At 42.6% G+C, this 12,048-nt stretch overlaps 3 protein-coding genes across 9 annotated transcripts in view; 2 read left to right on the top strand and 1 right to left on the bottom strand.

Annotated features, from left to right (window-relative positions):
• Nucleotides 1–8,002, bottom strand: part of LOC129721457 (protein yellow-like) — a 73,358-nt gene extending 65,356 nt beyond the window's left edge. The window contains exon 1 of the mRNA XM_055674016.1: nt 7,504–8,002. Coding sequence (XP_055529991.1) covers nt 7,504–7,583 — 80 coding nt within the window. The 5' untranslated portion in view covers nt 7,584–8,002. The remainder of the gene's footprint in view (nt 1–7,503) is intronic.
• Nucleotides 1–12,048, top strand: part of LOC129721459 (opsin, ultraviolet-sensitive) — a 253,856-nt gene that overhangs the window by 211,333 nt on the left and 30,475 nt on the right. The gene's annotated exons all lie outside the window — the stretch shown is intronic.
• LOC129721465 (uncharacterized) lies at nt 441–2,786 on the top strand. Of its 2 annotated transcripts, none has more exons than XM_055674039.1 (2): nt 441–2,288; nt 2,373–2,786. In XM_055674039.1, the coding sequence occupies exons 1-2, from the start codon at nt 2,132–2,134 to the stop codon at nt 2,537–2,539; spliced, it is 324 nt and encodes a 107-aa protein (XP_055530014.1). In that variant the 5' UTR covers nt 441–2,131; the 3' UTR covers nt 2,540–2,786. Both variants share the same exon structure in this region; 1 of them encodes a protein (XP_055530014.1).

Here is a 12,048-nt window from a genome sequence, read left to right on the forward strand (position 1 = left end):
CGTTTTTTTTTTACGTTATTAAGATGTAAAACGAACAAAAATCCTCAGAATCTTCAATAACATTAAAATGTGTATTTTTTCTGAATTTTATCTTATGTATTTTTCATACTGGTCAATAAAGGTAACATATATTGTAGATAAGTTTACCAGTAGATATCGTAGAATGTAGATATTTTAACAAACAAACGGATAAAAGAAGAAATATTAAGTCAGTTTTAACTCCGCCTGTTACGATTCTCTTGGTTCAGTTTAGCCTTTACGAATAGACTTGAATTATTGAGAACTGTAGCAGAGGGTCCAAAGCCCCTGTAAAGGAGGATGGTTGCAACAGCTCTTAACCATGGCTGTTGCGTAAAATCCAATGGTTAAAACCCCTAAGCTAAGGTGTTATGCGACCCGTGCCGACGTGGTGGGGGGGGGGGTTTAAGAAATACCCAGCCTCTAACGGAGCCTGTGGAGTACCAGGGCACCCTTCACAGTAATATGCCCTTACTGCATCACGCGGGTCACTGATGCAGCGGACTCTCCTTTACCCAGCGACTCGTGGGAATTTTATGAACGACAAAACTTCACAAAATTCGGCCACCGGCAGCCTTTCTTTGCCGGAACCCATGGACTCAACGGAGCGTAGTCCAATAAAAACAAACGCACCGGGCAGAACGGAGGAGATGGAGCATGAGGATGACTTAAACCTCGACAGCGAATCGCTGGACGGAGGACCCTCTGCTTCATCCTTAATCCTACTTTCTCCACAAGGGAATGACGAAAGTCAAATGGACTTAGTTCCCGGTCCACAGACAAGGCCCGATGACGAAGGAAAACCCGAATCATCGGCACCCCTTGTCAAGCGACTTTCAAATGCGCAAAGGCGGCGACTGAGCAAAAATCTTCGCTCCGGTCTCTCGTACGAAGAAGCCAGGAAGCTGGCCCTCCTTCCAACAGAGCAGCCTGCTCAATCGAACCAAGTCGCCGTCAAGCGACAGCGGTCGGACGACTTGGTGTCCCTAAACACCAGTACTAAGTGTCCACAGCCTAAAAAATTGCGGAACGGCACTGGTTTGGGGTCATCGGGTTCGAAGCCGCTACCGAAGGCCACATATAGGGACATGGTGGGAGCTATAAGCCTTGCGGTTACTTCTGCTACCCACCCCAGCTCCCTACTCACAACGGACCAGCTTTAGGCTGTCCGGACCTCCATCCTCGATCACATTGCGGACCAGGAAAATCCAACCACCAAGCCCAAGTTTAACGGTTGCCATCTAAAAAATGGCTTCCTGCAACTTGCCTGTGCCAACAACGACACAGTGCAGTGGTTGGAAAGGGAGGTACCTTCTCTCGTACCATGGGAGGGAGCACAACTTCGTGTATACCACATGAAGGATCAGCCGAAGGCCAGACGGTATGTCGGTTACTTCGCGGACAGTGCGAACTCTCCAGACGAGAAGATTCTTCGTTCACTCCAGAATCAGAACGACCATCTCTCTACCAAAATGTGGCGAGTCTGTAACCGTAAATTGGTAAAGACCTTGGTCGAACTAGTTCTGGATATCGACGAAGAATTGGCCAAACTCGTTGAGAGTAGAAATAATGAACTGCACTACGGTTTCGGCAAAGCACGCATCCGAAAGGTAAGCGGAAGGCCGAACGTCACAGGCAGGAAAGACTCCGTCGCAATGTCAGGGAAGGTACGTGCGGGTAACGCCTCCGGGAGTACTCTGCCACCACCCAGGCAAAGCGATCCTGCGAATGGGCTAAAGGTTCGCGTGGGAAACTCCTCCGGGAGTGCCCCACAACCACCCAAACGCAACCCTGCGGTTGGGAAGGTACGCGCAGGATGCTTCCCCGTGAGTGCCCTGTCACCACCCAAACAACGCAACCCCGCGGCTGCTCGGACGGTTCCGCCGAAGACTCGCAAGAGTGTGAAGCATCAACCACCGAAAAGTCGCACCCCCCGGAGTCAAAAACCGCCACAGTGTGCGCGACGACCTTCTGTTGCCAATCGACTGCTGCAACCTAAGCCGAACAGTGAGGAAGAACAACTTCCATCAACCAGCCAAACCGCTGTTGGCAGCCGTCAGCCAATACCAGGATCATCTTCCGATCCGGACAAAGACGGCAACTTCACTGCAAAATGAACAGCCTTCGCTGCGTGCAAGCGAATCTCCATCACGCAAAAGGCGCCTCGGGTGTTCTTTGCAGGAGATTCGCCAAAGAGCAGCTAGCGGCTGCATTCATCCACGAGCCGTGGATCAACGAATCCAAAGTTCTCGGACTTAACGCTCCTAACGGTAGGTTAATCTACTGTGACACGCAGTCCAAACCAAGGACTGCAATTCTGCTAAATAGAGAACTAAAATTTTTACTTATTACAGAATTTATCCAACGCGACGTCGTTGCCGTCACGGTTGAAGTACCGACAACCAGAGGAAAGCAGGAAATGGTTGTCGCGTCGGCCTACTTCCCGGGCGACCAAGGTGATATTCCGCCACCCGAAGTTGCTGCGCTCGTGCGGTACTGCAAGGCCATCAGTATGCCGTGACGTACCCTGGTGGAATGATCAACTTAGTGACCTTCGTCGGGAAACTAGGCGGTTGTTCAACAGGGCAAAAGTCACGTCTAACTGGGACGACTACAGGGCGTCCCTCACTAAGTACAACGCCGAGCTACGCAAGGGTAAACGGAAATCCAGAGTTAGTTTCTGTGGAAGAATCCAAACTCTGCCGGAAGCTACGCGGCTCCAAAAGGCGATGTCCAAAGACCATACTAACGGTTTAGGACAGGTGAGGAAAGAGGATGGATGCCTCACTGCCACTACCAAGGAAACGCTGGCGGTTCTTATGAACACCCACTTTCCTGGATCGACAGAGACCGAAGAACTGAATAGTGATGGGTCGCGGCAGGACAATTCGAGACATATGGCGTCTCGGGAGTCCATCCTGCTGGCCCGTCGACTGTTCACGGAAGCTTCAATAAGTTGGGCTCTAAGCTCATTCGACCCTATGAAGTCTCCTGGTCCAGACGGCATACTACCCATCTTTCTACAAAAATCGGCCGCAGTTATCATGTTCGAGCTCATCAACCTCTTCAGAGCCAGCTTTATCCTGGGCCATATTTTGGATAACTGGCTGAAGGTGAAGGTAGTGTTTTTCCCCAAAGTTGGAAGAAAGGACAAAACCCTACCTAAAACTTTCAGACCCATAAGTCTGGCTTCATCGCTTCTCAAGTTGATGGAGAAAATAATGGATAAATATATCCGTGATGAGTTTCTTAAAGACTCCCCGCTGAACAGGAACCAACATGCCTATCAAAGCGGCAAGTCAACAGAAACTGCTCTTCACAGCTTAGTGACGTTGATTGAAAAGTCCCTGAGTTATCAGGAGACGGCGCTATGTGCCTTTCTTGATATTGAGGGGCCTTCGATAACACGTCCTTTGCATCAATTGATACGGCTCTTTCTCATAAGGGAATCGACCAAACTTCAAGGAACTGGATACACGCAATGCTCTCTAGCAGAGTGATCACAGCAAGATTCGTCACGGGAGATTCGTCTGTAACAATGTCAGTGATCAAGGGATGCCCGCAAGGAGGAGTTCTCTCGCCCTTGTTATGGTCACTAGTTGTCGACGCACTTCTCAACAAGCTTTCACAGCTTGGTTACGAGGTCATTGGATACGCCGATGACATCGTCCTCATCGTCAGAGGTAAAGATGACGCAACTCTGTCGAGCCGAATGCTAACGGCTCTGAATACCACCATGTCATGGTGTTTACAGGAAGGTCTAAACATAAACCCCTTAAAAACAGTCCTAATTCCATTCGGCAGACGAAGGACGATATCTAGTACTGAATGGAGTTAGACTGGGCTTCAGCAATGAAGTCAAATATCTCGGAATTATTCTGAACAAGAAACTGAACTGGTCTGCACAACTGGATCATGCCGCTAAGAAAGCGATCTCAGCGATCTGGGCCTGCAGAACTCTGTTCGGTAAGACCTGGGGACTGAAACCAGACTTGGCACTCTGGTCTTACAAGACCATTGCCCGACCAAGAATAACCTATGCTACCCTAGTGTGGTGGCCTAAGGTGAACGAAGTGACTGCGCAAGCCAAACTCAAAAAGTTCAAAGACTTGCATGTCTTTCGGTTACCAGCGCTATGCGAACAACTCCAACTGCAGCCATGGAAGCTATGCTTTGCCTACTACCTCTACATCTTCATGTGAAAAAGGAAGCAGAGCTTGGCGTTCTAAGGTTGCAAAGGAGGGAAACCATACTTGAAGGGGACCAAATCGGCCACCTTCGCATACTTAGGGAGTTCAAACTAACTCCGCTATTAACCACAGTCTCCGACTGGATGGACGTTAGGACCAACATGGATATTTCATATACAGTGATTGAAACAAACCGCTCTATGTGGAACAATGGAGGGCCTAATCTTCCACCTGGCATCGTCAGTTTTTATACGGACAGCTCGAAAATGGGATCCCTAACGGGATCTGGTATATACGGACCCAGTATCAGGGAAACGTTTTCCCTGGGAAAATGGCCCACCGTTTTTCAAGCAGAGGTATATGCCATATATATCTGCGCAAAAATATGTCTGCAACGCAACTACAGACATGCGAAAATCGGTATATTCTCGGACAGTCAAGCAGCACTACTAGCACTTAAGTCTGTCAAATGCGCTTCCAAACTTGTTTGGGAATGCATTGAAACTCTACGGGAACTTACCCGACAGAATTCAGTTTTTCTGTTTTGGGTGCCCGGACACTGCGGAGTCGAGGGTAATGAACACGCTTACTACCTATCAAGACAGGGATCAGCTCAGCGGTTTATTGGCCCCGAGCCGTTTCTGGGTACGTCCATTTCCGCTATCAAAAGCGAACTACTAACTTGGGAAGGGCTAGAAATAGTATCCCAATGGCAACAGGCACAGGGCTGTAGACAAGCTAAACAGTTTCTCTATCCGAACCCTGGAACCGCCAGAAAGCTACTTAGTCTAAATCGTAGTGACCTACGGATAATCACGGGACTCCTCACCGGACACTGTCCCGCTTTTTATCATTTAAAGAAAATCGGCGTAGTGTTGAACGACACCTGCCGATTCTGCAAATCTAAACCAGAGAGTTCAGAGCATTTGCTTTGCTCTTGCGAAGCTCTTGCTTCCTCTAGGTACAACTTCTTAGGAAGTTACCTTTTAACTCCATACCAAGCATGGAGCTCCAATCCCCAGCAGGTCATTAGTTTCATCAACTATGTTGTACCTAATTGGGGTACAGGTTTACAATAAAACAGTTCTACTCCATCAATGAGTACGAACAATCCGTAACCTGTGCACAGCAATCGGGGCCCGCCACAAAAGACAATCAGCAAGAATGTCGCAGCGGCATTTCAGTACCCAGTGCCCTTCAGGCATACAGAGAAGTCACATATTTGTTAATTATAATATTCTGTGAAGCAATTGCTATTGATAGTAAAGCAAAGATGTACATTACGTTCTGTTTGCTCAATTATTTGATTATTCAATTATGTTTATTAAACTCTCCTTATGCCGTAATTCTGTGCAGCACGCGTTCTATTTCGTCATTTTATATAAATATCACGTAAAACATTGAATAAGATAAGAAAATCGCCATTTTAAAATTCGGGATATCTCCCCGTAGCTCTCATAGGATTAAGGACCATAAAATCAATTCTAGAAAATTGATTTATTTAGCTATTTTTTATTTATATTTGGAATTTTTGTTACTTTTGTAATTTTCAGAATTCCAAAAATTTTGTAATTTTTGTAACTTTTGTATTGCTTGTAAATTTAATTTTTTTTTCTTCTTAATTTTTGTATTTTTCGTATTTTTTAATAGGTATGTGTCAGTTTCGTTATTTTAATCCTTTCTGTCATTTTTGTCACTTTTTTTCATGTTTATCATTTTTTTACTGCTATTACTGCCATAGAGCAAGATCGCGCCAAATGACCTATGGTCGAATATCGACCATTTTTGATTTGAATAAAACTTTGCACACGTATTTGGCTTAGCAAACTTAGCATTTTTCACAGATGAAGAGCGTATGCCTTTTGGCATAGGTTTTATTCGAATCATTGTAGCCCAGAAACCGTTGGTTGTATAGAAAAACTGTCTGGAAATGAGTTGTAGGGAATTCAAACTGCATCATAAAAAAAATATACACTGCCCAAAAAAAATTTTTTTTGACCTAAAAAAATTATAAATAAACATTAAATTTCAATTAAAAAAACGAGTTGAATTTTTTTTTTGATCAAGCATTCCAATGAACGCATGGTTTTTGCTAGAGAACCACGGACAAATTAGGAAAACGTGTATTTTCCTAAATATTATTAATTTTTCGAGCTTAAATTAAAAATAACTCGAAAACCGATGCCTTTAGAATGTTAACTACCAAGAGCTTTTTGATTCAAAATGACTCTCTGCATCTTTTAAAATCATCAGAATACAAATATTTTGAAAAATGTTTGAATTAGAATTTTTATAAAAAAATTAATCTAATCTCTATTAATGTTTATTTTTATTTTTTTTTGGTCAAAAAATAATTTTTTTTTGTACTGCGTATATTTTTTTAAGATGAATTTTTAATTCCCTACAACTCATTCTCAGACAGTTTTTCTCCAGATCATTTGGCGCGATTCTGCTCCATAGGGTATTAGCTTTATTATCGTCAGGTATTAGCTTTATTATCGTCGTATTTGTCCAATTATCGTCAGGTTTGTCCAATTATCGTCTGGGGGGTTAATGAAGTCATAGAGAACTAATTTTTTGTAGGTAGGTCTGGATTATAAAGCACCATTATGCAAGAAACTAATTCATAATTAGGACATCGCTCTAGGACATCATTAACCCCCTTTTCTAGTGTTTTTTATATGTATTATTTTTGACCCCTTGTCTTATTTTGTCATTCATGTATTTTTTCACTTTTGTCAGTTTGACCGATTGAATTTGTTTGCTCGAAAACATGGGATTCGATTAGGTACACTCTAATGGAAACTATAAAATTTTCGATTTTTATAAATAAGACTTCGGTAGACTTTAATCTTTTTATAAATGAGTCTTCTGAAGCTGTAGTTTTCTGACTCTAAACAAATATCTTTCTGATTCTGATCAAAACGTACACACATTGCTTTCTCTACAAAGACAATCAATGCACAAATGAACCACAACAGAAGCTTTTCCATTGCACAAGAACAAACAAAAATTTTCCGGTTCTTAATTTGCAAAAACGTCACTCAATCACAAGCACTGAGTTTCAAGTTCCTTTCTGGGGCCGGTAAAGTTTCAGCGAAAAGAATCTTTTGTTGAGCTTTCCAAAAAGTCACTTGACTATGCACACATTTAGTTCTTTTTTTCTCTTTGCTCGAAAGTTACAAACGTCTGCTAATATGCACATCACACGTTTCAACAACCTGCGTCAACGTAAAACAAACCAAAACCCTCAACCGGAGCGAATAAAAGTCAAGTCCTGGCTGCTTCAACATACCGTGTCGTGGCAAATTTTCCCCTCCCGGGTGCAGTTCTAGCACAGCTCCCATCATGGTCACACTTGTCACATTCTTTCATCTCGTTGCGTGTTTTTTTTCGCCCTTCATTGTTTCCCGAAAGCGACGGCCGGGGTTTCTTGCTCGATTTTCACTCTTCTCGTGCTTTCATGTTTTCATATGCGAATTTAACACCGGGGAAACCACATTTTTTATTAGATTGGAACACCGAACAATACTTGCTTTTTCTCCGCCACATAGTAAGTTGTCATAATTATGAAAATGAGAGGATTTTCTTTTTTTATGAATATAGATAAAAACAGTTTGCTTAACTAGAAATTTATTTTTTAACAACTTAGTATTATTTTTAAATCAAATAAATTACATAATATGACTCACACATGGTTTCCTCTCATCATTCAGTAAAATTAAAAAAAATCACTCGTACCCTCATTCAATCTCACACATAGTGCATTTTTATCACACCGTGACGCTAAAGCTTAGTGACTCTGACCGGAGATAGCACATTCTTTGTTCACCGCCAGCTCAAGCGCATGTTCGAGCGTTAGTGATTCATTCTCTTCGCACAGCCGGTCCATAATCTGGCCGGTTCGCAGCCCGGTTACAAATTTGTCCAGCAGAATCGCTTCCAGGTTTTCCCCGAACTTGCAGTCGACCGAAAGTTTCTTCAGCCGTCCGAACCACTGGGTCACGTTTTCATAGTCTTCCTGGCGAGAATTATAGAAGGAGGAACGTTCGCGGAAAATGGCCACTTGGGGGGTGTACTGCTTGCGCAGCAAGGTGCACAATTCATCGAAGCTTTTGTTTTTCGGCAGAACCGGATTGCACAGATCCCGCAGGGTTTTGTACGAATCACCTCCAATAACACTGATTAACAGCGCCACCCGTTTGTTGTCCGGGATTTCATTAACCTCGAAAAACTGTTCTAACCGTTCCTGATAGACGTTCCAATCGTCAACCGAACCGTCGAACTCGGGAATGGAACCGATCATATTTTGTAGAACCATACTGAACGCGTTTCTCGGTTGTCTTTTAACTTTGAAATTCACGACCGCTTGGACCCAACTTTGGGAACTTTGTCTGGAGGACTGAGTAACAGCGGATGGCAAGGCAGCTGCTTATATGCTTACACGCGCTCGCAAGTGTACGTAAGTCGGTTTTATTCGCTACACGATTATAGGCGCTACAGTGTCGCTACACTAAACGGAACGGTAGTGGTTTCGAGTAGTTCACCACCCAACAGAGAGGGGAAGTTTGTTTTGCCGGTTAGAAATCGAAATATAGCGGATGAGTCAGCTAACATGGTTTTACCGGATTAGATAGGCAACATGGAATGAAGGGAAAGATTTTAGCCCATTGGTTGCGTTGAATTTCATCATGTTGAGTTAGGAGTTTGAAAGGTGTCATTCGAGTGAAATCGAAGGGGATTTTTTTTCTTTCATTGTTTTTAATTTTCAAATTATATCTTATCGCAATCAGTACTTTCCAGTCCAGTGAATAGATGTGCATACCACGAAAGTAAATAGATAAATATATGTTTATGATAACCATCTATCCAACGGTCTGGTGTGATCTTTTTCAGACTTTGCACACGTCCTGAATGTGAAACGAAAGGAAAGGTTCCTATAATACTTGATTTAAAAAAAATCTTATCTGCTAATCTGAGTTAAATAAAATTTTAAAGCTCTGCTTTGAAATGCTTTCAAAGCAATACATTGACAGGTAGTAGTGGTGGTTGGAAACTTTTTGCTTTTTAACTATGAAAACGTGACCCAGTGGTCCAGACGATTATCAACAGGTAATTGGACAGGACGTGTCTTAAACTGCCCTTTGAAATCAACAGTGGCTTTCACGATTTTGTAATCGGAGCAATCAGAATGACCCTTCCAAATTCACTTCACAAATTAGTTTTATCTAAAAACAAAGTGCAAAGTCAAGAAATTTTAGAACAATTAGTTAATTGATGCGCATTCCAATATTTTTTTTTTTACTCATTATTCTTTTACATTTTTCTTGCTACTATTCTAATGATTATAAACATTCATTTATTTATTTATTTATTTATTTAAATTTCCTCTGACATCGTGGTCTTAATGATGGTTTTAAAACTAGTCTAAAGTTAAAAATACAGTTCGCAAGCGTTGTCTAAAACTGACACAAGAAACATTAAAGTCGAAAACGTGATAGCCATCTTGAAAACGTCTGCGTATTGTGTTGACTGGATCGTTATCACCGTATACGGTGTTCCTTGGTTCTGGCAGAATAAGTTGCCGTGGACGCAGTACACGTGCGGGAGCATAAATTCTCATGCGCTCCAGCAAGAAGGCACTATCGACTTCTCCGCGCAGTATTGTAGCGCCAAACACAGCTTGGTTTATATTTCGACGGGACTCCAGTGGCTCTATACCCAATAGGACACATCGATGTTCGTAAGAAGGCAGGTCGTTGGGATTGCGCCATGGAAGTCTTCTTTGCGCACGACGGACAAATTTATGCTGAACAGATTCGATTCTAGATTTCCACACAGCTTCATATGGTGACCAGACGACCGATGCGAACTCGAGTATCGAATGAACTAGGGAACAATAGAGAGCACGTAAGCAGATGGGGTTAATAAAGTCGTTTGCCATTTTCAGAACAAAACCTAGTTGACGACTGGCTTTGTTTATTATCGCGGAATAATGCAGCTTGAATGTGAGTTGGTAGTCAAGCAATACTCCAAGATCCCTGATTTCGTCAACCCGTTCGAGTATCTGATCACCGATAACATAGTTGTATAGGATAGGTCCTTTAAGTCGTCGATATGAAATCACGTAACACTTTGCCACACTCACTACCAGGAAGTTTGATTTGCACCAATGAACGAATTTATCCAACAGGTTCTGGAGTTCTCTGCAATCAGCTTCATTTCGTATGATCAGGTAGATTTTTAAATCGCCAGCGTAGATTAGTACTCCACCATTCGCAAGAAGTATCGTCGCGTCATTAAAAAATATCACAAACAGCAATGTACCCAGATTGCTTCCTTGAGGCACGCCAGAGGAGGGGATCGAGCTTTCAGATACTGTTGATCCAATTTTTACGAAGAGCTGTCTGTTGCTCATGTAGGAGCGAAGCCAGCTGCAAATATTGTCGGACATTCCAAGACGATGCAGCTTATCAAGGAGAATATCGTGATTAACGGTGTCAAATACGGCTTTGATGTCAATCAACCTGAGCTCCACCATCCATTGCACCGATACAAAATGATGTGAACTCGCACAGGTTAGTGTCCACGGAGCGTTTAGGATAGAATCCATGTTGAGCGATGCTGATATAACACCTACAAGAGCTGAATAGCATATCTTTCATGATGATCTCGAAGCATTTTGATCCAGCTGATAAAGAGGTTATGCCACGATAACTTTTCGCCTTTCTTGTGCACCGGCAGCATATGGGAAATCTTCCATTCCGATGGGAATACTTGGTGTTGAAGTGATCTATTGAAAATCGCCTGGAGGGGAGCAGTCAGAGAAGCGCTGAACTTTTTGAAGATGCAAGAGGGAATACCATCGGGGCCTGGCTTATAGGACTGCTTCAGTTTCTGTAATGCAGCTTCAACCATCGTAGCGTTAATATTAAATACGTCGAAATCTATCACGTCTCTTGGTACTAGACTGACAGCGATGTCTATTTCCTCCGCAGTGGGCACCCGGTTTTCAAACAAGCTAGCAAATTGTTGAGAAATAAGAGCACATTTGGTTTCCGTAGAAGCGGCATGAACATTCCCTAGGTGCATCAGAATAGGAAAACCATTCTCTTTACGCTTTGAGTTTACAAAGCTCCAAAAACGTTAAGGGTTTCGCCAAAGATCCTCCTCTCTTCGCCTCACGTACCTTTTGTATAGGAAACGGTTATAACCACGGTAGGTTCGACTCGCCTCGTCAAATTGTCGCTTCGCATACAAGCTTCTATGCTGGCAATACTGTTTCAGCAAGTTGGAGCGCCGTCGACGCAGGATGCGGAGGTGCTTGTTGGACCATACAGGGTTTTTCGGCGGCCTTCCCGATCAGAAAGACAAAACAAAAATGTAACAGAAGCTGTTAGTTTGTTATGTGAAAAACCTTTCAGGTTGTGTTTTAAACTTGATCCCGTTGGGTGTTAAAATAACAGAAATTATAACAAAAAATATTCTACTAATATCAAACCCATATCAAACTTTGTCACTAACGTATCAGCTTTCTAACAAAATTAGATAGCATATAGAACAGTATAATAACAAACATTGTTATAAACCACAGGATTTGATAAAGACGAAGAAAATGTTAGATTTGCCTCAGAACAACTTCACTTCAGGATTTGTTTCTATAACTCATTCAGATTCAATTTTGATATCAAAAGCATATGGGAAAACACAAAATCGTATCAAATTATGTTATTTGTATCTCGTGTTGATAGAATTTTGTAATTTTTTAGCTATGCTCTTCTGATCGGGTTTTTAGCGGTACAGCTTGAACGATGCAATTCTGAATAGTACGATTGAAACA

Source organism: Wyeomyia smithii, chromosome 2 (assembly GCF_029784165.1).
Source record: "Wyeomyia smithii strain HCP4-BCI-WySm-NY-G18 chromosome 2, ASM2978416v1, whole genome shotgun sequence".
Lineage (NCBI taxonomy): Eukaryota > Metazoa > Arthropoda > Insecta > Diptera > Culicidae > Wyeomyia > Wyeomyia smithii.